The sequence below is a fragment of the Chelonia mydas genome, chromosome 9 (genome assembly GCF_015237465.2).
Source record: "Chelonia mydas isolate rCheMyd1 chromosome 9, rCheMyd1.pri.v2, whole genome shotgun sequence".
Taxonomy (NCBI): Eukaryota; Metazoa; Chordata; order Testudines; family Cheloniidae; genus Chelonia; species Chelonia mydas.
In genome coordinates, this window is record NC_057855.1 from 47,194,521 (window position 1) to 47,221,626 (window position 27,106).

At 43.2% G+C, this 27,106-nt stretch overlaps 1 protein-coding gene across 15 annotated transcripts in view; it reads right to left on the bottom strand.

The window, feature by feature from the left end:
- Positions 1 to 79: 79 nt before the first annotated feature.
- GIGYF2 (GRB10 interacting GYF protein 2) overlaps positions 80 to 27,106 on the bottom strand; it is a 152,982-nt gene continuing 125,955 nt past the window's right edge. For 8 of the 15 annotated variants that reach the window (XM_043521652.1, XM_043521647.1, XM_043521653.1 and 5 more), the window contains 8 exons: positions 26,185 to 26,421; positions 25,082 to 25,204; positions 15,763 to 15,957; positions 15,403 to 15,608; positions 14,913 to 15,067; positions 7,773 to 7,927; positions 7,204 to 7,354; positions 80 to 1,845 (listed from right to left, as the gene is read on the bottom strand). In XM_043521652.1, coding sequence (XP_043377587.1) covers positions 1,778 to 1,845; positions 7,204 to 7,354; positions 7,773 to 7,927; positions 14,913 to 15,067; positions 15,403 to 15,608; positions 15,763 to 15,957; positions 25,082 to 25,204; positions 26,185 to 26,421 — 1,290 coding nt within the window. In that variant the 3' untranslated portion in view covers positions 80 to 1,777. Of the gene's footprint in view, positions 1,846 to 7,203; positions 7,355 to 7,772; positions 7,928 to 8,974; positions 9,763 to 14,912; positions 15,068 to 15,402; positions 15,609 to 15,762; positions 15,958 to 25,081; positions 25,205 to 26,184; positions 26,422 to 27,106 lie in introns of those variants that run through there. The other 7 variants (XM_043521649.1, XM_043521651.1, XM_043521654.1 and 4 more) reach the window with 3 other exon arrangements.

Below are 27,106 nucleotides of genomic sequence, written 5' to 3' on the forward strand. Positions count from 1 at the left end.
GGTCAAACTTCAGGTCGGTTTTAGCACCAGGAATAATCTCAAAAATCATCTTAGACAAAAGCAAGCAGAACATGCGCTCTTAGATATAATACAACCAGGTTTTATTTAAGTTCTCTCTTTTTTCCCCCCCGCACACTGGCAAAAGTTCAGAGGGAGTTTAAAGTTTTGTAAACATTTTAACTACCCCTCTTCCCCCCCTTTATGACTTTACAAAGCAAAGGAGACAAGGAGACCAGATTTGCAACAGTTCCAAGTCTCTCCGTGCTATTAGATCCAAAAACTATATACAAGTCTGCAGCAGTCTCTGTATAGTTACTGTACAAGTTTGGGGGGGAGGAGGAGGAAGAGAGAGGAGGAAGAGGGGAAGATTACCCCCCCAAAATGAATAAACCAAATGAAATAAAACCCAAAGCCAAACTGCTCTGGAGCAACTCGATCCGCCTTCTTCAGGCAGTGATGACAGAAAGACAGACACCTTTACACAGCTCCACCCAAATGGCACCCTCTCCCCCCCCACAAGCACACTGCAGCCCTCTGGGAATGGGAGGTGGGATCGGGGGGTCAAATTAAGTGCATTTTGCAGTTTCAGGTTTTTAGGTTTTTTAAAACTTCTGCAGGGAGAGCTGGGATTACATAAATATTTAATTATTATGGATCGGAATTGAAGGGATGTTCAGTAATTGAAGGTGTAGAAGGGAATCCGTGCCATTGCCTCATACCTCACTTTCTCCCTCTCCATGGTTTATAGGAGTTCAGATGCTGCCTACAGTCAGGTTCTCTTTTAAATCTCATTCCATTATGAAGAGGATGGTCTCTGCCCCTTAACTTGCATGCAATTGTAACACAAAACTGAATCACTACCATGGGAACCCAGCTGAGACTGTGGGGGATACTTGTTTGGAAAGTAATGTCCTTCCCCACCCAAGACTGTAGCTGTCTCTTAAACGAGACAAATTCACAGCAGAAGGGCCTCCAATAAACTGGTCCTATCCCTTGAAAGTAATATTTAAGGGAGTAATTTCAACCTGAACAGAAGAAATACACCCTCCCCTGCCCCCATTATACATTCCCATTTGTCCAAGAAGGCTGGAGGTTGCTGGCAGGAGAACTCCAGTAACTATCATCACTACCTAATGAAGACAGACTCAAGCTTTCCCTCCAAAATTAATATGCTGAGAGGGGCTGGCAGGGGGTGTGCAACATCAAACCAATCCAAGTTAAACTCCACCCACCACCACCCTCTCCTGCTGTTGCCAGTTCTAAAGTTAGCTTATGAATGCAACTCCTGGATTTGGAGAGCACCTCTTGTCCTGATGGAGCACTTAAGTCAGTATCTGTGTGACGTTTTGGTTTTGACCAATCTCTGTTAACCACAAACTCTCTCCATGATTGCACAAGTTGGATGTGATAAGCATGACCGGGGAAAGGAAGATACCATTTGCAGAATCCCAGTAGACTTTCCAGATAAATCAGCAGAAGAAATGACAGCACAGTGAACGCTTGCTGCCTGCAGTCAGCCGTTTTGGGAATGGGTCCTATCTCCCACCCACCTAGGAGACAGAGCAAAGTCCACATGTCTATAGGCTGACAGAGACGACAATGACTGTGCAACCTGGGGCAGAAAGATTTTGTTGGGGCTAGAAGAAGCAGCCTGAGATGATTGATTCTGTAAGTCACTGCAAGGCGAAGAAAAATGCAAGTTGGAGAAAGGACGGTGTCCAAAGGTGGAGAATCCATGGTTAACAGACACAGGAAAAGCTGGTCAATCTGCACAAGATCAGTAGTCTTCCAAAGTCTCTATTTCTCCCATATTGAGCCGCTCTGATGAGGCATTCACTGAAAATCCTGTAAAACAAAAGAAGCAATGTTTTAGTCTGGCTGTGCATGTGTAAGTATGATATAATCAGTTTTATTTATTATATGCAACTACTGCTTAAAGGAGGAAGTGGAGAATACATGCCTAATAAACTGTGGGAGAAATTCACTGCAGACTGTAACTACCCAAACTGCAATTTGACCAAGACACCAGGGTTGTCATGCATAGACTTGGACAAAGTGCCATAGGATCTTTAGTGATTAATCATTAACAGCTTGGTCCTGAGTCTCTCAAAAGATGGCACCTTCAGCATCACTGTGCCTGAACACCATGGATAGTACTGTCTCAGAAGGAAGAATGCTTAAAGCACAATACAGTAGTATTTCTAAGATGTTCTTCAGTTGAGTATTTAGGTGGTACAGGAAGCACGGTTGGCTGGTGCAAAGATCTAACATCCAAGGACTGACCCTGCTCATCCCTGCTTAGCTTCTGAAGATTTGATGAACTTTCAGTCTGAAGTGGTATCAGCTTCCCGTTTAAAACCACTTTTACAACTAGAAGCCTGATGGAGACAGCATGCAGATGTACCAATAGGAACAAATTTAGGATTAAAAGCACCATAAATGTTTGTACTATTTTCAATCCCTACATGCTTTTCATCTATTAACTATTATTCAGGAAATCCAATATACACTTAAAAATAACCCCGAAGTTTTAAATCATATAAATGCTGAAGATCAGATGTACTAAAGAAAGCTGAAAGGGAAAGAATGCACACCAATGTTAGAAATTCAATGCAAAGCCAGTATCTGTAGAAGAATGATTTGGATAAGGATACAAAGGTATTGTCACATCCATTCTAAACTTTGGAACTTGTCAGTTTTTGTACAGATCTTATTTGAACACCAAGAGAGAGGAAGCTACATACTAGGAACCATGCTTTATTTTCTTTAGACAGTATATGTATTCAGAGAGCTTAATATATGATAGCTATGCAATTTAATTTGCTGCATATTATATCCAGTTTTAAAAAATTGGATATGTTTACGGTATTTACTAAGCCAAATGGGCTCCATCTGATGGTATATTAATTCCTATAATTTGAAAAAAATGTTTTCTAGTTGAGAAACTCCTTGTCATAAAAGGCTATACATTTAAGCTCTGTTACAAGTAATTTTATTTAAAATTCTGTATCTCAATTTAATATCACTGATACATCAGTAGACTTTAACCATTCAATTAAATAACCATAACAGAGTCATTTGACATGCATGTACACAGACAGGGGAAGAGGTAATATCTTTATTGCACCTCTTCTGTTCGTGGAAGGTAAAAGCTTTTGAGCTACACAGAGTTCTTCTTCAGGTCTGGGGAAGGAAGCAAAGGGCATGTAGAGGTAAGTTTGAATTCGTGTTTGCAGTTTTCATATAAAAATGTGCGTATGAACTCTAATATGAAAATACTTATTTTGCTGAAAACAGTATGTGCAATCTAGTGGATAAGGATGCTGATTTTAATATAGTTTGAGGATCACAGTACTGTTTTCACAGAGTGGTTTAAAATGTATTAAAATCTCTTCCAATGTGTAATATGGATGGATATGTTCATCTTTATTTTTAAAAAATAATAAAGCAGCAGTGTTAGAATATAGATATTCAGGCCTGCCTGTAAAGGCCTATACTTTAAGAACTTAGGTGTATTTTTATCACTTAGCAGCATCAGAGTTGGGAAGGGGAACACACGGTAAATTCTCTGCAGCATCAGAGCTGGGACCAGAACACTGGGGAACAGACTATCGGCATATAGAGATAAGCCCCTTGCTTGGAAATTAACCCCAATAAACATCGTATTGTCTGCACTTCGGACTTCTGATCTTTTGCTGCTTGATGTCTGTGTGACAAGAACCAGGGAAGTGGGAGGGTGAAGGGAAAGCCCTCTAACAAGTAGCATCTGATCGAAAATGTTAGTGAATACTATCCCTTAAGTTACAAGGTAGCAGCAAAATCATTGAAGTTAATGGGAGTTATGTGGCTAAACCACAATGCAGCTTTTGAAATATTTCCCCCCATTTTTATTTATGAAAGCAGTCAATTCAGAACAAGACGACTGCCCACTGGCTAGAGATGTAAGGTTTATAAAAAGAACAAGATTATAAAAGATTTTGCCCACTACATGACCCTTTTAAACAAGACAATTAGGGGAACTGTGAAGCTCCCACTCTTCGATTCATGAACTCTGTCCTGTTAAGAGATTCAAATGTGGGAAGGAATGGGTGGGACTGGGGAACACATGTATGTTTGTGCAGACCTCATTCATCAAAAATATCAATTACCTCATTGGAGATCACAGTCTATATGAATAAAGTATGCAGAGTAGTTACAGTAACCAAGCAAACAGGATAGAATCCCTAGCTGTGGTGAAGGTGTACAGAAAGGTAAAAAGACCAAGTCTCAGGGAAAATGATCAAGGGGAAACTGGGAGGGGCTTTCAGTATTTCATGGCTTCGGGATAGAAAACAGAAGGAATTACAGGCCAGGGAGAAGTGCATCAGAGGCATAGACAATGAAGCTGTTTCAAACATGGAGACAGAAATGAGATGAGGCTCCAGATTCTGAAGAGCTGTAATTGAGGGAGACATGAAAGGAGAAATTACAGCAGTCAAGAGACAGTAACAGGAGTAAGAGTTCTGGTAGATGAAGCAATAGTCTTATGAAAGTGATGGTACATAGGCTACATATAAAGTTGGTTTACAGACACAGGAGATGAGAGAGAGAGTGAAGTGTCAGACTGAGCCCCTAGTCACGGAGAGAGAAGATATGAACAGAAGAGCTGACTGAAGGAGTTATATGAAGCTGGAATTTTAGTTCCCATTTTATCATCGCACAGACCTGGATATGTTTATCCCATATCAGTACTGCACAGATGCCTGCTTTCTCACTCTTTTCTAATATTACAACAAAAACTTAACACTTATTTAATGCTTTTCAGCTTCAAAGCACTTTAGAGACATCTTCACATCAATCCTGCTGTGGTAAAGTAAGAATCTTCCCCATCTACAAAGAGAAACTGAGGCAAAAGTCAAGACCACAGAAGGAGTCAGTATCAGATCCAGAATTAGAACTCTGGAGTTTGTGATGCCAAATCCTGAACTCAAACAATGTCTGTGATCCTTAACAGGTGACCAGCTTTGCTAATTTCTTTTTAAAATTTATTTGTGCTTTCACAGAATGACATTTGATTTTTTGCAAAAGATAAAGTATTTCTCCAAACATCAGTATTACCAATCCATCATTTACATTTGATCTAAAAAGATATGGACCTTTTTGAGGCCTAAGGAACAGAAAAGATTTAATTTTATAATATCCCCATCTAATAGTTAAATTTGCTTTATATGTAAAAAAGCTACATTAAATAGGCACTACTGAATTCCTTCCAAAAACCCTAAGGTGGCAGTTAGATCAACATCCTGAATCACTGCAAAATTATTAGAGTGATCTTCGTTTAAACTGAGATGTCAGAGGCCTTACTGTCATAAAAATAAATATTCATTTTTAATCTTTAATTAAATCTAGGTATGGAAAGTTAAAAAATGGAAGCAGAAAACCAATGCTGCAAATTCTGTCTTAAGAAAGAACAGATTCTTATGGGTAGCTTTTGAAATGTCAGGGAATGTAATTTTTATTATGCAAGATCCTTCTATATTTTCCCAAACTGCAGTATTTGTTCTCATGATTATATTTACTATATCAGAAAAAGGCTGAATTTAGCTGAAGAGACTTATTAACCCTTCTTTTAATATCCTTAAAGATCCAGGATATCTAAAGTAGAAGACCAAACTTCAATTAATTTAAAAAGCAATAAAGCAGAATCAGCTCCTTCTCTTCACACATCAAAGAGATGCCCAAGATATGTATATCTGATGCTTAGCTAAAATCGTACAGAACCTCAATTTTTCATTTTAACAGTTTACCCGTAATGAAAAATACCCTTGTGTCATAAATATAAAGGAAAGGGTAACCACCCTTCTGTATACAGTGCTATAAAATCCCTCCTGGCCAGAGGCAACATCCTGTTACCTGTGAAGGGTTAACAAGCCCAGCTAACCTGGCTGGCAACTGACCCAAAGAACCAATAAGGGGACAAGATACTTTCAAGACACTTTTCCCTGTGTTAATATTTCTGTAACTTTAAGATTTTGCCGAGCGGGGGGTCCTCTGTGTTTTGAATCTGAATACCCTGTAAAGTATTTTCCATCTTGATTTTACAGAGATGATTTTCACTTTTTTTTTTTTTTTAAATAAAATCCTTCTTTTAAGAACCTGACTGATTTTTCCATTGTTCCAAGATCCAGTGGTTTGGGTCTTTGATGATTTTGTAACCAATTGGTTAGGATATTATTCTCAAGCCTCCCCAGGAAAGGGGGTGTGTAGGGCTTGGGGGGATATTTTGGGGGGGAAGACATCTCCAAGTGGTCTCTTTCCCTGTTCTTTGTTTAAAACACTTGGTGGTGGCAGCGTACTGTTCAAGACAAAGTTTGTACCTTGGGGAAGTTAACCTAAACTGGTAAGAATAAGCTTAGGGGGTCTTTCATGCGGGTCCCCAGATCTGTACCCTAGAGTTCAGAGTGGGGAAGGAAGGAACCCTGACACCATGTAAATTCATTTGTTCTCTACTTCCACAGCCAGAAGTCTTTTCTTCCTGTCTCCACAAGGCTTTGCTTAGATTCTTCCAACCTATTTTCAAGGTGAGTAATTTCAGAATCGGGTCAAGTCTGACATTTAAGGGTCAGACAACTCCTCAAGACCACAAATTACAGGAAGAATTGATTCCAAACTGATATTTTTTCCTTTTCTATAAAAATAGTTTTTTTTAAAAAATCTGTTAAATTGGCTCTTTCCATCTGTTTGTAACTGCCAGAGGGGAACACGTTCAGGATTATGCCTTGCTCATCATACTGACTCCTGATAAAACCACCGCAGATGTACCTGTCTAAAAGGCCCCCCATCTTGTTTTTCTGCCTCTGTTTGGGTAAAGTGATAAACTGAGCATGAACATAGGTACCTCCTTAAACCATCTCAGAAGCATATAATTGTATTATATATATTGTACACCACACACCCTGCATCACCTGTAGCAGTGGTAGGAGTATTGGACTGGCAGAGTCTCAAAGCAGCCTTCAAAAATGCAATGAATTTGTTGTAAATAATTTTAAAATACAGACTACTCTAAAGGGGCTTCCCTCCATCTTTCTTGCATATATTTAATGTATTAATGTCTAAGACTTATGAAAGACCAAAAAGGACTTTGCAGATGGAACAAAAATTATGACCTCTATCCCAAATAAGCCACTTAGAGGAAGAGCCTCGTTTTCAAGTATCAAAACTCACCTAACAAACTGGGATCTGCTCGAACCATTTTCTGTTTCTTCTTTTTCTTGCCACTCTGCACAGCTTCGAAGTTGGATTGCTGGTTGTTGCTCTGATTGGTCTGAAAGACGGAATGCAGTGCACTATGGTTCATCCCCCACACCGAATCCTGAAACAAACCAATTCTAGGTTACAAGTTAGAATTAAACGTTGCCTGCTCCCCGGAAATACACAGATGACACCAAGTCACTTTCCATATGACATGGATAGTAGAATATCCATTAACCTATCCAATAAATTTATCTCTTTTCTAGAACTAATCCTGCACCATAAAATTATCTCCCTATAAAGTTATTTACACAAGATCTCAGATAGTTACACAGCTAACAAGGGACAGACAGATTCTGTACAATTCCACAGGAATGCCTGAAATATGTTTCCTCCCCCCAGTCTAGATAATCTACCCCTTTCACCACCAAGAGGTAAATACAGAAATGCAGACCGTCACTGAGCCTTTGCTACCCTCTCCAGAAATACTATCAATGTACTTCAAGATCCTCCTCCAAAGCAAAGATCAAGCAAATATGTACCTGCTGCTGCTGACTGGCTTTTTGTTTGGCACGGCGCTCTAGAAATTGCTTGGCAAATTCCTTGGCCTCAGGGGTATCTCCAAGGTAGGCTCTGATGTAATCATGGACCTCGTATGGAGACTCCACTTCCTTCAGGAAAGAAACAAACGTGGGAACTGCAATACGAGGGGAAGAAGATGGACCATGAGAGAGACGTGTGCTGATGCAGGAGTGTGTGTGCGCAAAAACCAAACAAACTTTGTATACTTTATTCAATTTTCTTTATCAAACTATCAACCATTGTAAACAGCCTCTCCTGTTAAATTCCACATAATATAGCCCCAGCAAAAAACGGTTACTAACCTTTCCATAACTTGTTCTTCGAGATGTGTTGCTCATATCGATTCCATGTATGGCAATGGTGCATACAACACACCCATCCAAAGATTTTTCCCTTGGTGGTATATGTTGGGCTGGCTCTAATGCCTCTGATGCTGCGTGCTTATGCACTGGTATAAGGGGCACCGCCAGCCCCACATCCTCTCAGTTCCTTCTCGCCAGCTAACTTTGACAGAGGATGGGGTCCACCTCCTCGTAGCATGCCTGAATACAGGACATTATCCAGGATGAGATTCTCTGGGCTGAAACCAGCAGGGCTTTCATCCTCTCTGCTATAGCCACAAAGAGTTGCATAGATCTACAGAACAGCTTAGTCCTCTCAATGTAGAAGGCTTGGGCATGCCTGACATCCAATGAATTAATCCACTGCTCTTCCAAATTCTTGTGCAGTTTGGGAAGAAACTGGCAGGAAAATGGCTTGGTTGCTATGAAACTGCAAGACCACCCTTGGAAGGAAGACTGGATGGGGGCACAGTTGAACCTTGCTCTTGAAGAACACTGTGTACAGTGGTTCTGACGTAAGGGCCCAGATTTCAAAGACCCTTCTGGCCAAGGTAATCACTACCAGGAAGGCGACTTTCCAGGAAACAGCCAACAGATGGCACAATGCTAGTGGCTCAAAGGGAGGGCCCATGAGTCTTGACAGGACTGGATTTAAATCCCATGGGGGAATTGGCTCAGGAATCTGAGGATGAAGTCTCTCCAACCCTTTAAGAAAGCAGATGGACATCTTTTTTTGTGTGAGAAAACTGACCTACCGCCAGTTGGTGGGTGGAAGGCTGAGATCACTGCTAGGTGTACCTTGATAGATGCTGAGCCTGACCTTGTTGTTTTAGGTAGAGCAGGTAAATCCTATATAGACTGAAGAGGAGACCGGAGTTGAAGAAAGACCTCGTTGGGAAGAACATATCAAGAAATGCTTCCACTTGGCCACGTAGGTAGCCCTAGTAGATGGGCAGATCTGGTGGACTTGTTCTGAACAGGCTTTCTCCTCCAGGTTCAACCATGGAGCTGCCACAGAGGTTTGGGTAGAGTACACAGCCATGGTCTTGTGCTATTGGGTCCAGGTGGAGTGGGAGTGGTAGCAGCGGTGCTACTGACAAATCTAGCAGCATGCCGAACCACTGTTGGCATGGCCACACCAGAGCTTTAACAACAACTCTAACCTTGTCCCACTTGATTTTCAGAAGGATCTTGTACACTAGAGGAACTGGAGGAAATGAGTAGAACAGGAGCTCTGTCCATTGAAGGCATCTGAAAGGGAGCCTGGGCTCTGTCCACACAGAGATCAAAACTAATGGTATTTCATGTTCTGCCTGGTTGCGAACAGGTCTACCTGAGGAGACCCCCACCTTTGGAAGATGAACCTGGTGACCTCTGGGTGAAGGCACCACTTGTGGTGAGAGGAGAAAGATCTGCTGAGGTGATCTGCCAGGGCGTTCTGGGCTCCTGGAAGATGGGAAGCCTTGAGGTCGATGGAGTGCTTCAAGCAGAAGTCCCATAAGCGGATAGCCTCCTGACACAGGGCAGAGAAGCATGCTCCTCACTGCTTGCTGATGTAGATCATGGCCGCTGTGTTGGCTGTAAATACTTTTACTACTTTACCCATGATCTGTGGAAGAAACATTTGGCAAGCTAAGTGGACCACTTTGAGCTCCCTGATGTTTATGTGTAGGGAGACCTCTTCCTGGGACCACAGGCCCTTTGTCCTGAGGCAGTTGAGGTGGACTCCCCATCCTAGATTGGAAACGACTGAAACAAGGGACACGAATGGTTGGGGGATGACAAAGGCAACACCTGCCGTTGCCGACTGGGGGTCCTTCCACCAGTCAAGGGAGGTGAAGATTGGGTCTGGAACAGTAAGCACCAAGTCCAAGTGTTGTCTGTTTGGTGAGTGCACTGAAGCAAACCATGTCTGCAGGGATCTGAGGTGCAGCACTGCATGCCATACCAAGTAAGTGCTTGCGGCCATGTGTCCCAGAAGTTTGAGGTAAACCCAGGCTGTTGTGATGGTGTATGCCTTGACCCTGGATATCAGATCTGACATTGTCTGGAAATGGGCCTCTGGACAGAAGGCGTTGGCGTGGGTTGAGTCTAGTACTGCCCCAATAAAATCTATTCTCTGTACTGAGATGAGAGTTGACTTTTTTGTTTATCAACAGACGCAATGCTTGGAGGGTGGCTTGGACCAGGCTGATACTGGTCTTTACTTGAGCACATGAATAGCCCTTCATCAGCCAGTTGTCTAAGTATGGGTAGAATTAGACCCCTTGCCTTCTGAGGAAGGCTGCGACCACTGCCATGCATTTTGTAAAAACCAAGGGGGCTGCAGACAGAACAAAGGTAAGGGTGGTGAATTGGTAATGGGTCTGGTTTCTTCTGTGGCCTTGGAAGATGGAAAGATGAAAACAAGCATCCTTCAAGTCGAGGGCAGTGTACCAGTCCCCTGGATCCAGGGAGGGAACAATGGAGACCAGGGAGACCATGTGGAACCTCATTTCTAGAGATAAGTTGAGGTGGTACAGGTCCAGGATGGGTCAAAGACCACCCTGGCTCTTTGGGATTAGGAAATATTGGGAATAAAACTCCTTCTCCTCTCAATTCCTAAGGCACCTCCTCCACAGCCCCCACCCGTAGGAGGGTTTGCACCTCTTGGGCTAGAAGTTGCTCATAAGAAGTGTCCCTGAAGAGGGACAGGGATGGGAGGGAAGGGTGGAGGAAAACAGAAGGGTATAACTGTCCACCACTGTACTTAGAACCCAGCAGTCTGATATGATGAAAGACTACACCAGGCTGAAGTGGGAAAGTCGGTCTGAAAACAAAAAGGGGACAGGCTCCGATGAGGGAAACTGGTATAGCACCCTCAGCGCACCTTCAATGTTGGGGCCTCTGGAGTATCTATGCAATCCTGGTAGTGAGGCTGAGGTGGATGGAAGCGGTTGACGACACTTGTAACCCTTGCTCCTTCTCCTAAACAGGTCCCATCGTGGCAGTGGCACCGAGAAGTGAGCCGGCTGGTGAGGCCTGAAATGCTTCCTCGAAAGAGCAGGAGCATAGAGGCCCAAGGACCTGAGGGCAGCCTTTAACTCCTTCAGCCCATGGAGCTTTATGTCCATTTTATCCGAAAACAGTGACATACCCTTGAATGGAAGGTCTTGGATTGACTGCTGGACCTCCTGTGGTAGCCCCAAGGATTGCAACCAAGAGCATCACCTCATGGCCACTGCAGAAGCCATTGTTCTGGCTGCGTCCAGGGTCTACTAGAGTGAGGCCCTAGCTATGTTCTTTCCCTCCTCTAAGAGGGTGGAGAACTCCTGCCTGGAGTCCGGAGGCAATAAGTCTTTAAATTTCATCAAAGAATCCCACATGTTGCAATCATATCTCCCCAGCAGGACTTCGAGATATGCAGCTGCAATCTACCTATTGAATACATTTTTCTGCCAAACAGAGCTAGTTTCTTTAAGTCTTTCTATTTGGAGGTAATGCTTGCCTGGCCTTGCCTGTCCCTCTCTTTGGCCAGCATTGGAGCCAAGAGGAGGGTGAAAGTATAAGTACTTTGGCTGTCACGTATTTCTTCTCTTCCCTCTTCAAAGTAGGAGGGAGAGAAGATGGGGTCTGACACAGGGTTCTGACTAGATCCAAAAGAAGCTACGTTGATGGATAGGGCCATCTATGCAGCCAAAATGTCAATGTGGCTATGGAAAGACTCCTTGAGCACCTCAACATCTAGCCCCAGGTTAGCAGTTATTCTCTTTAGAAGCTCCTGTTGGGCTCCAAAGTCATCTTGCAACAGCGAACCACTTGGCTCCAAGGTGGCCTCACCTGGGGAGGAGGATGAAGAGACCTGTACCAGAGAGGGAGTTCCACCTCATCTTCTGCCCCTATTACCTCCATTGGGCCCACATCATGTGTGTGTCAGTACTGGGCTCGGTACTGGAGTCAGGGTATGGTGGTGAATGGAGCCGTGCGGTAGCCGGCCTCTCGGATGCAACCAAGTAGGACCAGTGGACGATGGTCCTGGTACAGAGGGAAACCTCCATTAGTTCCAAAATAGCCACTGCATCGGCCACTATCCTCCTGACCAGCTGCCAGTGGGTGACCCATACCCGGGTCCAGTGGCATGTAGAATGGGTACCAGCTGCAGCTCTTGGGATGGGCATAGGGCTCCACCGCAGACTCCGAAAAAGAGTCCTTCTGACGTGACCATGGAAGACCTTGCTTCTGCCGTTTGGTGCCAAGGGTCTGGGAACCAGTGCCTGACCAGGGATGACCTTGCAGAAGGAAGGAAGGGCCAGCTTGCCTCTAGAAGGTATCTAGGGCCCAGGTTCTGGGAAAGAGCTTGGGGCACTATGTTCTCTCCTGTTCATTGGAGTCGGTGATTGTCCCATCAGGGTTGGTGATACCGGGAGAGAGAAGTCCTTGGTGGCTGCAAAGGCCTCCAGGGTAGAAGGCACTGTTATCACACTGGAGCCACAATGACTTCCTGGCATTAGCGGGGATGGGTCCCACACTGAACTCAAAGGCCCTCAGGGTGGAGTCGACTGTGCCATCATGGGTTCGGGGGTGGAGGATGCACTCCACTGCCTTCCCCTTGTTTGCCTTTCTTTGGCACAGAGGAGTGTTCTCTCTCAGCTTTTTTCTCACCATCAGAGATGGAGAATGGTGCTGAGAAGCGGGTGCTGCCAGAGGGGCGTGTCACACTGAAGCTGAAGTGCTCGGTGCCGAATCCGAGTGGCTTGGCTCTAATGCCGGTCTAAGAGCAACTTCCGTTAGGATAGCCCTCAGTTTAGCTCAGAGGTGAGCAAACTATGGTCTGCAGGACCATCCTGGCAGCCCTTGAACTCCCAGCCGGGGAGACTAGTCCTCCTCCACCGCAGCCTCAGCTCGCTGCATTACCAGCACTCTGGGCAGCGGGGCTGCAAGCTTCTGCCGGGCAGCGCGGCTGTGAGAGCTGCCAGTCTGCCCTGGTACTCTAGACTGCGCGGTGGCGTGGCTGGCTCCTGCCGGGCAGCAAGGCTGCCAGTCCTGGTGCTCTGAGCAGCATAGTAAGGGGGTGGGGAGCAGGGGGGTTGGGTAAGGAGCAGGGAGTCCCAGGGGGCAGTCAGGGGAGAGGGGCTTGGGATAGGGGGTGGGATCTCAGGGCAGTGGTTGGGGCGGCGGGGGGGGGGTGTCCCAGGAGGGGACAGTCAGGGGACAAAGAGCAGGGGGTGTTGGATGGGTGTGGAGTCTGAGGGGGGCAGTCAGGGGATGGGAAATGGGAGGGGGCCAGGCTGTTTGGGGAGACACAGCCTTACCTATCCTGCCCTCCATACAGTTTTGGAACCCCGATTTGGCCCTGAGGCCAAAAAGTTTGCCCCACCCAATGTCTAGCTTCTCTGTCTTTCTTTGTACGAGGCTTAAAGTCCTGACAGACCTGACAGTGCTCTCCTACCTGAGATTCTCCCAGACACTTCAGACAACTGGAATGTGGGTCGCTCACCTGCACAGGCTTGCCACAGGAGGCACAAGGTTTGAAGCCCAGGGATCGGGGCATGCCTGAGCCCAGGGTCAAAGGGAGCCCCTCTACATTAAAGGAGGGGGACTAACTTTCTACACTAGTACTGTTTACACTAATACTATACTAAGACTAATAAACTAAGCTAAAGAGAAGAAACCATTGAAAACACCTTGCTGAAACAAGAAGGAATGTTCCAGCAACCATCAAAGGCGGTAAGAAGGAACTGAGAGCATGTGGGACCAGCACTGCCCCTTATATGGGCGCATAAGCGTGCAGTACCAGAGGGCACGAGAACTGGCCCGACACTGAGGGGAAAATCTCTAACAGTGCATGCAGCACACTCACACCTAATGTGGAATGAACATGAGCAAGCACTCGAAGAACATATTGTGGCAGACATTCTACTATTTTACGTACAGAAAAGGAGACAGTCCCCTCTCACCCCACTGTGATGTGCAAGAAAATTAAGTGTACAACCATGAGGGCAAATGAACCACTGCTTCATGACTTGCAGTTCCTAACTTAAAAAGAAAAGGAGTACTTGTGGCACCTTAGAGACTATTTGAGGATTTATTTGAGGATAAGCTTTTGTGAGCTACAGCTCACTTCATCAGCTGCATGCATCCGATGAAGTGAGCTGTAGCTCACAAAAGCTTATGCTCAAATAAATTTGTTAGTTTCTAAGGTGCCACAAGTACTCCTTTTCTTTTTGCAGATACAGACTAACACGGCTGCTACTCTTAAACAGTTCCTAACTTGACTCATTTTGCAGCAGAGTTAATATCAGAAGCTCAGGGAACCCCAGGCTCAAATGGACCATAAACAATCCTCTGCTCTTATGCCGCAATCAATACAATTTTACTGACTGAAGCATCAGACCAGAGCATAGTTCATTCAAACTGTACCCCAAAAATGCTTTAGAGAGTTACAATGTTACTAATATTGCACGTACTTAGAACTAGGCTAAACTCTCATTCATCTGTGACCTGTCACCTCCATCCAAAAGGAACCATTTGTATGGGTGAGAATTAGTCCCAATTCCATTCTACCTGCAATATTTTACCCAAAGAGGGAAAACAATGTAGTGCAGTTTATAGCAATGCCATTTCCCAGCTAATTATGCCCTCTTGCTGAATGAACCAAATAGCACCTTGGTAGAAATGCAGTCATCATCCACAGAATTTCATGTGTGCAAATGTACAAATGTGATGTTGTTCTTCATATACTGTTACAAAGCATAACATTCATTCTTTCCCACTTCTTACCATCCAAGTTGTTCGCTGTGTTGAGTGCATGAAGCATCTGTTCACACCACTGAGTGAATCCATCCTGGGCTTTATTAACCCCTTGGAACAACTTCAACAGCTTCTCCTCTTCTTCCACCTTCTTGTTCTGTCTGCTCGTAATTCCTATGGATTTACTGACAAAGAAATTGTAAATATTGCATACTATGCCTGAAACAGCCATCGATTTACTTAGACAATATTATCTAAGATTACAGTGCATAGCCTAAAATGCCCATGGATTTACAGAGGGCCAGTAACGTTTAAGAGTCAACTTATTTTCCTAGTGGATAAGAAAAATCAAAGAAATTGGGACTCTGTGGACAGCCTATAAGCTGTTTGTTGCTAAACACTATTTTAAGACAGTGGTACAGAATTTTCAAGAACCAGAGGTGATGAAGCTATAGTTGGTTAAAATATCAGTGCAAGACTGGCAGTCCTTTGCCAAAAACAAATTCCTCCCGATTCCTACCTGAGGCTGGCACTGCTCTTGTTTTTATTGGTTGAGTTACGAGGCCCCATTTCCTTCACTGCATCGTCCCAGAACCCCATATTTGAGTTTTTGGTGTCAGCATTGCTCCAGATGCTGCTGACTAGATCAGATGCCCACTGGCTGGTGGGATTAGTGTTTAGGGAGCCCCACACTGAATTCCCAATGCTGCTGTGCAGGTTAGAATGCTGTTGAAACAGAACAGAAATGAGACCCTGGTTATTAGCATCAGGTCTGGAGAAACAGCAGCAATGTCTCAGAAAACCAAAATGGAGTGTGATGAGAGGGGAACAATGCAAGTAACAATTCTCTATGTTCTGGTTAGGTAAATAAGATATGCACCGTAGTACTGCGGACTCTGTTCGGCTGCTGTTGCTGCTGCTGTTGCTTCTGCATCTGCCTCGCCTCTTCCTGCTGTATTTCCAAGAGAGATTTGGTAGCGCCTGTTGGCTTGGTGACATTACCCCAACCTGACATTTTTTGTTGCTGCTGTTGCTGCTGAAGGGCTTTCATCAGTTCATGCTGCTGACGTCTTTGCTGTTGCATGCAAAAAGAAACAACATGCCTATCTTACTCTCTGAAGATAATTACTATTGAGGATACTGGTTTCAGTTTGTTTGTTTTTTGTCAACATGAGCAGCACTGTTTTTATGCCTTTACACTTCTCTATGGGTTTCTACAAGAAAAGTATGTTTAATTATGACTACTGAATGGAAAATGTCATTAGCCCATGACAGTGACTAAATTTGCCTTAACATTATGACCCAGGCAGTCAGTCACTCCATTTCTTGCGACTCTAAACTCTGGAAACCATGCTCACGCGCCCGCCCTCCCCCCGCCATGCTGCTGTTGCACATGACCAGGAAGCAGAGAGTGAAAATTAAACCGAAATCACCATTTTTCTTGCTTTTTAAAAAAAATAATTAAAATTTTAGGATGGTAGCATTTTATCTGTTGCTTTAAGTTAAAACAGAACTTTGTTTCCCCATATTTCTGAGCCACTAAGCCACTTTAATGCATAATGTACTCCTAACCCCGATCAAATATGGTTTAAGGCAAATATCAAAATTTCCCTTTTTGAACAAAAAGGTAAAGACCACAAAAATCTTCCTGCTACGAAAACAGGTGGTTAAATGTGGTTGAATACAACAACTGAAGGCAAATAATTTTCTTTTCCAGAGTTAAGAAATAACAGAACTTTGCCTTTTTTTTTTGGGGGGGGGGGGGGGGGAATGATCCAAAAATCTATCTAAGAATGTCAAATATGAAAAAAACAGTCATATGTTATAAAAGAGTAACAGTAAAAATACTGAATCTGTAAAGTAATACTACTGCAGTGATGATACAGAAAATATGGCACTTGTTAACAAAAGTAATGTTATACACATCCACACACAAGCCAGAATCCTTGTTACAATGTAGGCCTCAGCCTTTAAAGCATGTCAGACAGATATGGGGTTCTCAACCTTTTTCTTTCTGAGGCCCCCCTAACATGCTGTAAAAACTCCACGTCCAACCTGTGCCATAACAATTGTTTTTCTGCAAATAAAAGCCAGAGCCAGCATTAGTGGGTAGCAAGCAGGGCAGTTTCCCGGGGACCCACGCCACAGAGAACCCTGTGAAACTAAGCTGCTCAGGCTTCGGCTTCAGCCCCGGGTGGTGAGGCTCAGGGCAGAGGGGCTTCAGCTTTCTGTCCTGGGCCCCAGTAAGTCTAATGCTGACCCTACTTGGCGGACCCCCTGAAACCTGCTCGAGGCCACACCAGGGGGCCTTGGACCCCCGGTTGTGAACAGCAGAGATAGACTGTTTCTGTGTTTCACACAGGATGAGTAACTACAATGGCCAACGTGCTAGGCTTAGCCACAATTATTTGCTAAGCTGTGAAATAGCTTCCTCTTTACTTGTTTTGTCTATGTTATATGCTTTATGCCTATAAATTGTAATAGAGATCAGTTTATTTGCTATCATAAGGTAAAATTTTATTACTAGATAAAATCTAAAAGGTCAACATTTAAGAAACTGTGACTTGTCTATATGGAGTTAGTGCACGGCATGCTCTAGCCGGCCATGCACCGTCTGCGGAGACTTTGCTATTATGCTCTAAAAATTCCGTAATACACTTTGACATACTGCACTCAGAAACAGCAGTAAGTCAAGTACACTATGGAACTCTTACTGTGCAGTAGCACGGTTCACACAGCCACTTAGCATGTAGCAGGCTAGAGCACTGTACATTTACAGCCCAGGTTGCTGTGCGCCAACTGTCCATACAGACAAGCCCGATATCAGAAAATTAAAGCTATCTAAAGGCATTCTGTAACAGATCCATTCAGTTTGACAATTTTGTTGCCTAAGCAATCTGACCACAAAATATTTCAAATAGTTCAGACCACACTGTCTATTTTAAATAGAAATATTATCAGCAAGATGTAACTACTTTTTTAGAAAGGTATATTATACAGAAGGTGTTTGTTTTGTATTGAAGAAGCTGATACAGTTAAATGGTATGTTGAAAAGACAATGAGAAGTTTATATGTTTAAGGCAAACCAACCAAAAATGCTAAATGACCATTAAAGACTGATTAACTGTATGACTGAGACAAGGTGGGTGAGGTAGCATCTTTTATTGGACCAACTTAAGCTTGTCTTTTTCACCAACAGAAGTTGGTCCAATAAAATATATTACTTCACTCACTATGTGTCTCTGATATCCTCGGACCAACACAACTACAACATTGCATATAACAGGGTATGACTGGCAGCTGCACAGATTTTCACATATTAAGCGATCCCACTAATCTTATCACTGAAGTGTAGGGAATAATCAAGTAATTGTAAAAAGGTATGTACAGTTGTTTTGTATTATTTCATTAATGGTTATATCCTACAGATGGACCATACACACGAGTCAAATCTCTTTATGCTGCTACATGATAAACTACTAAGCGGAAGCAGAACCATCCAGGAGCGTGAAGGGACTTCCACAGCCTCAGAAAGAACTCTGACATCATAATCAAAAAGGCTGACAAAGGAGGTGCTGTCGTCACCATGAATAGGTTGGAATATGAACAAGAGGCTGCTAGGCAGCTCTCCAACACCACTTTCTACAAGCTATTACCCTCTGATCCCACTGAGGGTTACACCAAAAGAAACTACACCATCTGCTCAAGAAACTCCCTGAAAAAGCACAAGAACAAATCCGCACAGACACACCCCTAGAACCTCGACCAGGAGTATTCTATCTGCTACCCAAGATCCATAAGTTCTAAGGTGCCACAAGTACTCCTTTTCTTTTTGCGGATACAGACTAACACGGCTGCTACTCTGAAACCTACATAAAGAAAGACTATTTTAACTTCAAAAATGGACATTTTTGCAGACAACTAACAATACTAGTCAAAAGAGCATGGAGTCATCAAAGTGGACCAAATGATCACACCAATAGAGGTCACAGAAAACTTGCAGAAGTAGGTTACTGGCCAGAGGTAAGCCAGCAGGTGTTCATACTATGGCCCAACAGGTCTTACACAGACTAGTATGGCATAAAACGTTTTGTACAAAAATATCTTAATTTTCCAGACAGAGTTGCAAGGAGTCATAAACATCTTGTTTTCTCACTAGATAAGTAGACAACTCATGTCCTGGTTAGATATTTCAAATCTTTGCCCAGAGCATGGTTCACTTTCTGATTGGCCCTTATTAATTTTGCCAGTAAAATGAACCAGGCTGCGCCATCAAGCAGAAAAGGATTAGACATCTAGTGTTGTTCAATATGTTGTTCCCTGAACCCAAAACATCTGGACGAGAGAGATGTGAGCAGGACCGTAATAGCCTGGCCAGCAAGAGCAACTCCCGTTTTGTAGTAACTGGAGTCTTGTCACCAATAGGCTCCCTATTAACTCCTTAAGTCCTATCTAAGGAGACCACTGCAAAATCCAGAAAAGAATAGGAATGCAGTCATCATAATACCTTGAGCGAAACAAGCAAATGGACTATGTTGAGAAACCAGTCATTGCAACTGTGAAGCTGAGCTGGAGAAACCATCTTCATGTGTGTTCCAAATGATTTTCATATATGTATTGTTTATCCAAGTGGTGACTTGACAATGATAAGCTAAGTATACACCTGAGGGCAGGCTACACTACAGGGCTAAATTGACCTAAGTTACACAACTGCAGCAACGAGAATAAAGTAGCTGGAGTCAACGTACCTTAGGTCGACTTATTGTGGTGTCTACACCATGCTGGGTCGACGAGAGAAATTCCCCCGTTAACTTACCTTATGCTTCTTGTTCTGGTGAAGTACCGGAGTCTATGGGACAGCGATCCGCAGTTGATTTAGCGGGTCTTCACTAGACCCACTAAATCGACCACCCAGTGGATCAATTGCCACAGCGTCAATCCATTGTAAGTGGAGACAAGCCCTGAGTTAAAACCCTCTGAATGACTACACTATATGTGTACTTAAGTTTTACCAAAAAGTTTAGTTTTAATTGTCCAGAAGTTAGACAAATCAATAATTGAGAGCACTGAGGCTGAAGAAACGCATTACACTACGCCTACTACTGTTTGTAAAAGTACAAACACTGTTTTCCTGCAATAAAGTTACTCTGAAAAACTGAGCATATCAAAGAGATTAGCCTAAAAATCACATAGGTTTCCAGTGTTGTAGCCATGTCAGACCCAGGATATTAAAGACACAAAGTAGGTGAGGTAATATCTTTTACTAGACCAACTCCTGTTGGTGAGAGACAAGCTTTTGAGCTAAACAGGGGCTTCTGCGAAAGGCACCAAGTGTCACAGCTAAATGTAAGATTCAACAGATAAAATATGTGGTAACTACTTATGCTAAACTAAGAGACCATTCAACGTGAAGTGGCATGTTACCACCACCATAATCATAGGACAAAAAGGGGTTTAGTGGGTTGCAGACTGTTGTAGCAAGTCATAAATCCAGTGTCTTTATTAAGACTGCGATTTTTAGTGTCTAGCAAAAAGTTATAAATTTAAGCTCCCAGGCTCATATTTTGAAAGTGTTGTGCAGGTTTCCTCTAAGGATGAGGACTGATAGGTCAGATATACTGATCACTTTATGAAAAGTGTTCACCCACCGGTGATATGGTATTTTTGTCTTATTTTCCTGTGAGAGTTCATTCGATAGCGTAGTGATGCTTTGGTTTCATCCTCACAGTTGCTATAGGGGCATGTAATGAACTGGATGAGGTACACCACATATTGTGATAGGCATGCGTAGGGCCCACTGATCCTGAATGGTGTGTTGTGAGGGGTGTTGATCATTGTAGCAGCAGAGATATGCCTGCAGGTTTTACATGTATTGTTCTGGCAGGGTCTGGTCCTGCTTTGAGTTGGTGTGTCCTGGTCTGTGGGGGAGCTTACAGAGGTCGGGGGGTTGTCTGAAGGCCTGAAAAGGGGATTCAAGAAAGATCTCTTTCAGGATGGGGCTGCCATCAAGTATGGGTTATATTGTTTGATGATACCCCGTATCGGTTTCAGTGCGGGGTGGTAGGTGACAACTAGGGGTGCACAGTCAGAGCGGGGGTTTATTTCTGCTGCAATTTACTTCTCTGGGTACTTCCAGAAAACACCATCCTGGCCACTATGGATGTAGAAGCCCTCTACACCAACATTCCACACAAAGATGGACTACAAACTATCAGGAACAGTATCCCCAATAATGTCATGGCAAACCTGGTGGCTGACCTTTGTGACTTTGTCCTCACCCACAACTATTTCACATTTGGGGACAATATATACCTTCAAGTCAGCAACACTGCTAGGGGTACCTGCACAGCCCCATAGTATGCTCACATTTTTATGGCGGACTTAGAACAACACTTCCTTAGTTCTCGTCCCCTAACGCTCCTAGTCTACTTGCACTACATTGATGACATCTTTTCCATGGGTCCAGATGATGAAGAAGCCCTTGAGAAATTCCACCATGAGTTCAACAATTTCCATCCCACCATCAATCTCAGCCTGGACCAATCCACACCAGTGGCCCATTTCTTGGACGTTACTGTGCTAATAAGCAATGGTCACAAACACCACCCTATCCTGGAAACCAGCTGACCCCTATACTTACCTACATGCCTCCAGCTTCCATCCAGGACACACCACGCGATCCACTGTCTACAGCCAAGCTCTAAGATACAACGCACTTGCTCCAATCCCTCAGACAGAGACAAACACCTACAAGATCTTTATCAAGCAGTCTTAAAACTACAATACCCACCTGCTGAAATGAAAAAACAGATTGACAGAGCCAGAAGAGTACCCAGAAGTCACCTACTACAGGACAGGCCCAACAAAGAAAATAACAGAACGCCACTAGCTGTCACCTTCAGCCCCCAACCAAAACCTCTCCAGCACATCAAAGATTTACAACCTATCCTGAAGGACGATCCCTCACTCTCACAGATCTTGGGAGACAGACAGTCCTCGCTTGCAGACAGCCCTCCAACCTGAAGCAAATACTCTCCAGCAACTACACACCACACAACAAAACACTAACCCAGAAACCTATCCTTGCAACGAAGCCCGATGCCAACTCTGTCCACATATTTATTCAAGTGACACCATCATAGGACCTAATCACATTAGCCATGCCATCAGGGGCTCCTTCACTTGCACATCTAGCAATATGATATATGCCATCATGTGCCAGCACTGCCCCTCTGCCATGTACATTGGCCAAACCGGACAGTCTCTACACAAAAGAATAAATGGACACAAATCAGACATCAAGAATCATAACATTCAAAAACTGGTAGGAGAACACTTCAACCTCTTTGGCCACTCACTAAAAGATTTAAGGGTGGCAATCTTGAGACAAACATTTCAGAAACAGACTCCAACGAGAAACTGCTGAGCTTGAATTAATACGCAAACTAGATACCATTAAGTTGGGTTTGAACAGAGACTGGGAGTAGCTGGGTCATTACATATATTGAATCTATTTCCCTAAGTTAAGTATCCTCACACCTTCTTGTCAACGGTCTAAACGGGCCATCTTGATTATCACCACAAAAGTTTTTTTCTCCTGCTGATAATAGCTCATCTTAACTAATTAGCCTCTTACAGTTTGTGTGGCAACTTCCACCTTCTCTGTATGTGTATCTATATCTATCTATCTTCTTACTATCTGTTCCATTCTATGCATCTGATGAAGTGGGCTGTAGCCCACAAAAGCTTATTCTCTAATAAATTTGTTAGTCTCTAACATGCCACAAGTACTCCTGTTCTTTTCTCCGGGTAAGTGTCCTTGTTTGGTGAAGGCGATTGCGTGTGTGTTAAGGTGTATATCCTGGACTTCCTCCTCGGAGCATATTCTGTGGTATATGAGTGCCTGGCTGTAGATAATAGATTCTTTGGTGTGTTTGAGGTGGCTACTGGATCTATGAAGGTTGGTGTGGTGATCTGTGGATTTCTTGTGTATAGTTGTCTGTAGGGTTCCATTGCTGAAGCTGATTGTGGTGTCCAGGAAGTTAATGCTAGTGTGGGAGTGGTCCAGAGAAAGTTTAATGGACGTGTGGCGGTTGCTGAAGTTGTGGTGGACATCTATGAGGGAGTTTAAAGTGGTCTAGTCAGAGGATGAAAATACCATCTATGTCTCTCAAATATATCCTTGATTTTTGTAGTCAAGAGAACTGACAGCTTCTTGGACAAAAGGGGGCAGCAGCTTTGAACTGGCATGAAAGCTAAAGAATCTGCCATTATCTGAACTTCTGGTTAAAGTGTCATAAGAGCTTATGGTACTAATGAAATTTCAGAGAAATTCAAACTGTCAAAATTACCATCTGTATATTCTGTTTTGGGTTTAACGTGTGATAGCCTTCCATGTGTCAGTGGCATAGCTTAGCTATGGTTAGGACCTGGGCAATTTTGAACTAGATTAACATTCTTTAATAAATAAGTAACTGAAAATCTAAATCCTACTTTAGAATTGTTAACCTCTTACTCAGGTTAACAGTAGTGTAGATATACCCACAGATGTTAACGGTAAAATAAAATAGCAGCCATGTGAATCCTAAGAGGATGTAAAGACAATATGAAACGATCCATGCTATTTCAACCCAGACGCAGAACTAATGACCCCCTCGTCCACACTCCAGGACTTCCACTGCACTGTCCACATGGGACGTTACTGCATGGCAACCTGGTGCACTAGAGTGTCATACCCTACTTTGCCGCCAGTAACTTGCCATACGGACAAGCCCTATGAGTTGTATCTGAAGAGCCCTAGTCCTGGGATTGAAAACAGGAATGGAAAATGGATTTCTCTCATTTGCTAAAGACAATGACAATCATGCAACACGTCTCCTGTTTTGCTACAGGAAAGGGTAAGAAAGGTAGAAACATATGTAGTAGATTACCCATCAACGCTTTTCACCAATGAACGCAAAAATATGTATCTTCTTTGAGATTCATGTTTCAGTTACTGTTAAATTTGTGTTTTGGAATGTGGTGAACTGTTCCCCAATCCAGAGACTACTTGCAAAGGAGAGGGCTGTTTTTTTTTTTTTAACTAACTGGTAGATGTTACCTCCCAATGTGGTTGCCTTCCCGCTGATAGAGACATTTTAAGTACAAGCTCTTGTTTCGCTCTCTCTGTCAGATAGTGGACAACTTAAAGTGCTAAGTGGGAAATTGCCCAGTTCCTAATCTTGATAATTTATTGTATGCAGTGTTGTTGTAGCTATGTCAGTCCCAGAATGTTAGAGAGAAGGTGGGTGAGGTAATATATTTTTTTGGATCAACTTCTGCTAGTGAGAGCACCAAGATTACACAGAGCTTTTCTTCAGATATTATGGATACAGTACCATGAATGCAACTGTGGCCATGAGACCCAATATTTGCAGTATGAGTTCTTAAACTTTTTAACCAGCCAAGTAAATATACAGAAAATTTATAAGACCTCCCAGGATGCTTACAGAAAACACCAAGGGATGCTCAGATTAAGGTTTTACAGTAGTTACAATACCCACATCTCAAACTCTCATCTGCTCCAAATTTCTACTTTGCTGATCTTCTATACCACTTTCTGAATGTAAATCCACATAATATTTTGGTGCAGGATTTTTCAAGCTCTCGTAGCATTTATTATTTGGAAAACTATCAACAGGATCAGCATTACCTGGGAATTTAATGATACCCATAGGGAAAAAGAAAGAGTTCTACACTCTGAACTTGTTTCTACTATAAAAACATCTGCTGTATTGAGCTTCTGGACATCAGACATGGAAGGGAAGATAAGAATTTTTGGCCCAAAGAAGATGATTTCTGTTTTTACAAAAGGAACATCGGGACCCAAACCTGTCTAAATGAACAAAAAATAACTAAGGATAAGTCTACATAGTTCATGGCAGTGAATCTCATAGACCCGGTTGACCTCCAAGGCTCCTACTAGCACTCTAAAAATAGATATGCAGACTGTGCTTTGAAGTTGCAGCTCGGGCTGGAGCTCAGGCTCTGAAAGCCCATTCCCTCCCTGGAGGCTTGCTCACAGGCAACATGTGGAGGGGCTGGGGGGGGAAATTTAAAATTTTATATTTACTCACTTGATCAACAGCTAAGTAGAAACACAGCTAATTTTACTCCAACACATAGTTTACAGACCTCAAACCTACTTCAACTGAATTTACCTCCTCTCGAAGCTGCCGCTCTCTCTCTTCTTCAAGCTTTTGGATTTCTGCCAATGATAATGTGGTCTGGGACTGACATGGTCCTGAGCTGGATTGCTGGCCCCATGTTGAAGAAGAAGGGAGCTGGGAAAAAAGTAGGAAATAATAACAATTACAAATTCTCTGAAGTGAACACTACTGAAACTGCAAACATACAGACAAATCTTTTGATCCCACTGAATAGAAGGGATACTACAAGATACCCAAAGGTCTGGTTTAAAGGTATCAGTTTTTCAGTGCAGTCACATTTTTGTTATATGTGCTTGCAGCTGCAAGGTAGTGTCAGGGCCGGCTGTGTCCCGTGAACAATTACATAATAGGATACAAACTGTTATTCAAAAAAATGGCAACAACTTTGGGGACTAAAACGTGTGCATTTGCCGAATAAAAAATTAGTTACAATGCATAAACCATTTTGATCATTTTTTTCCTCAAAAACAGCATGGTATTTACTTGAAGCATATTTAAGGCTCAGTTACCTCACACTGGAGGCTACTAAAACAACTGAAAGCCAAACAGTATAAATGTTTTTCAAATTAAGAACTACAAAAAGGGGGAATTAAAAATGACTTCTTGCAGGTGCTAGCTGCAAGGTGAGTTGGGGCCTGTGATGTAGAGATCACTTATGTGGACCAAGGGATGCCACCTTTCCACCAGACAAACTAAGCCACATGCTTTCAGGTCTCCATCAACAATTCAGCTCCTTAAAAACAAGCCATGACTCTCCTCGAAGTGGAATAAAAAATTATGTTATTTTTCTCTTCCGGCAACTTTCTTGGCTGGCTGAGCTCTCCCTTCCTTCCTTTCCATTTGTTTTAATTTACTCTCCCCTTGTTTCTCTCATCCTTCTCCAAATATCGAGCATCTCTTCCTCCCCAACAACTCTTTGCTTTCCCTTCTCCTTCCTCATCATACAGTTCCACCACTCAGTTCCCTTTCTCTTGATTCAGTCCAATTAACTAGACGCCTTCCAAGCTAGTTCCATTGGTCCTACACTACAGGGACGTTTTAGCTGCACACATCGGGTGAGTGGGAAAGGAAGTTAACTTGTGGAAGAGCATTACCTTCATCTGTGCAAGTTGCTGCTGCTGCTGCTGCTGCTGCAACCGGCGCAGAGCCTCCTGTTGCTGCTGCCTTTGTCTTAATAATTCCTTCTGGCGCTGGAGTTCCAGCTCCTTGTGCTTTCGCTCTTCCTCTTCGAGCTGTAGTCTGGCTGCCTCCTCTTCCATGTGCAACCGGTTTTCCTCTAGCCGACGCTGGGCCTCCTCCTCTTCACGTGCCCATTTGGCAGCTTCCTCTTCCTTCCCAGGATACAAAGAACAGTAAAGTCTCTAAGAGGACTCAGAAGATCTAAATTACTTCATGAAACATGTGATGCTTAGAAGGCCTGACAGAACAGATGGAAGCTTTTTATTTAATTGTACAAATACGGTCAGTAAAAACACATTTATTCAACTTTATCCTTTTCAGGCTGAGAAAATAATTTGGTCTATTGTCCTTCAAAATACAGATTTCACAATACTCCCTGAATTAGAAGGGGAAGCTTTTCTTACGGTGAAAGCTAGCTACAGGTCAGACAGGACAGAGGGAAAACCCAAATACTGCCCCACCTTTTCCCTGGGATTTTTATTCATATTACTGTGCACCTCTACTACTTGCTACTAGCCCTCTCAGTGAAGCGCTGCTGCCAGCTTTGAACACATGAAATGAGGTAAAGTAGAATAAAAAAGGGAGACAAGGTTTGCAGATCAGATTAGAAATGAGGGGGAGGGAAATTAACACTCAAAAGATAAGATTTGTCTATTTCATACTGCTAGAACAGCAAAGGAGAAGGCTCTTAAATCAACAAGCACAAGATTATGTGGTGGGATAAGGAAGTATTGCTGGATGAATTGCTAGAGTAGGAAGAGGAACAGAGACAGACACTGACATGAAGTTATGAATTTTAACAGTGGGCAACTTTAAAGTGGATTCTGAAGCTAATGT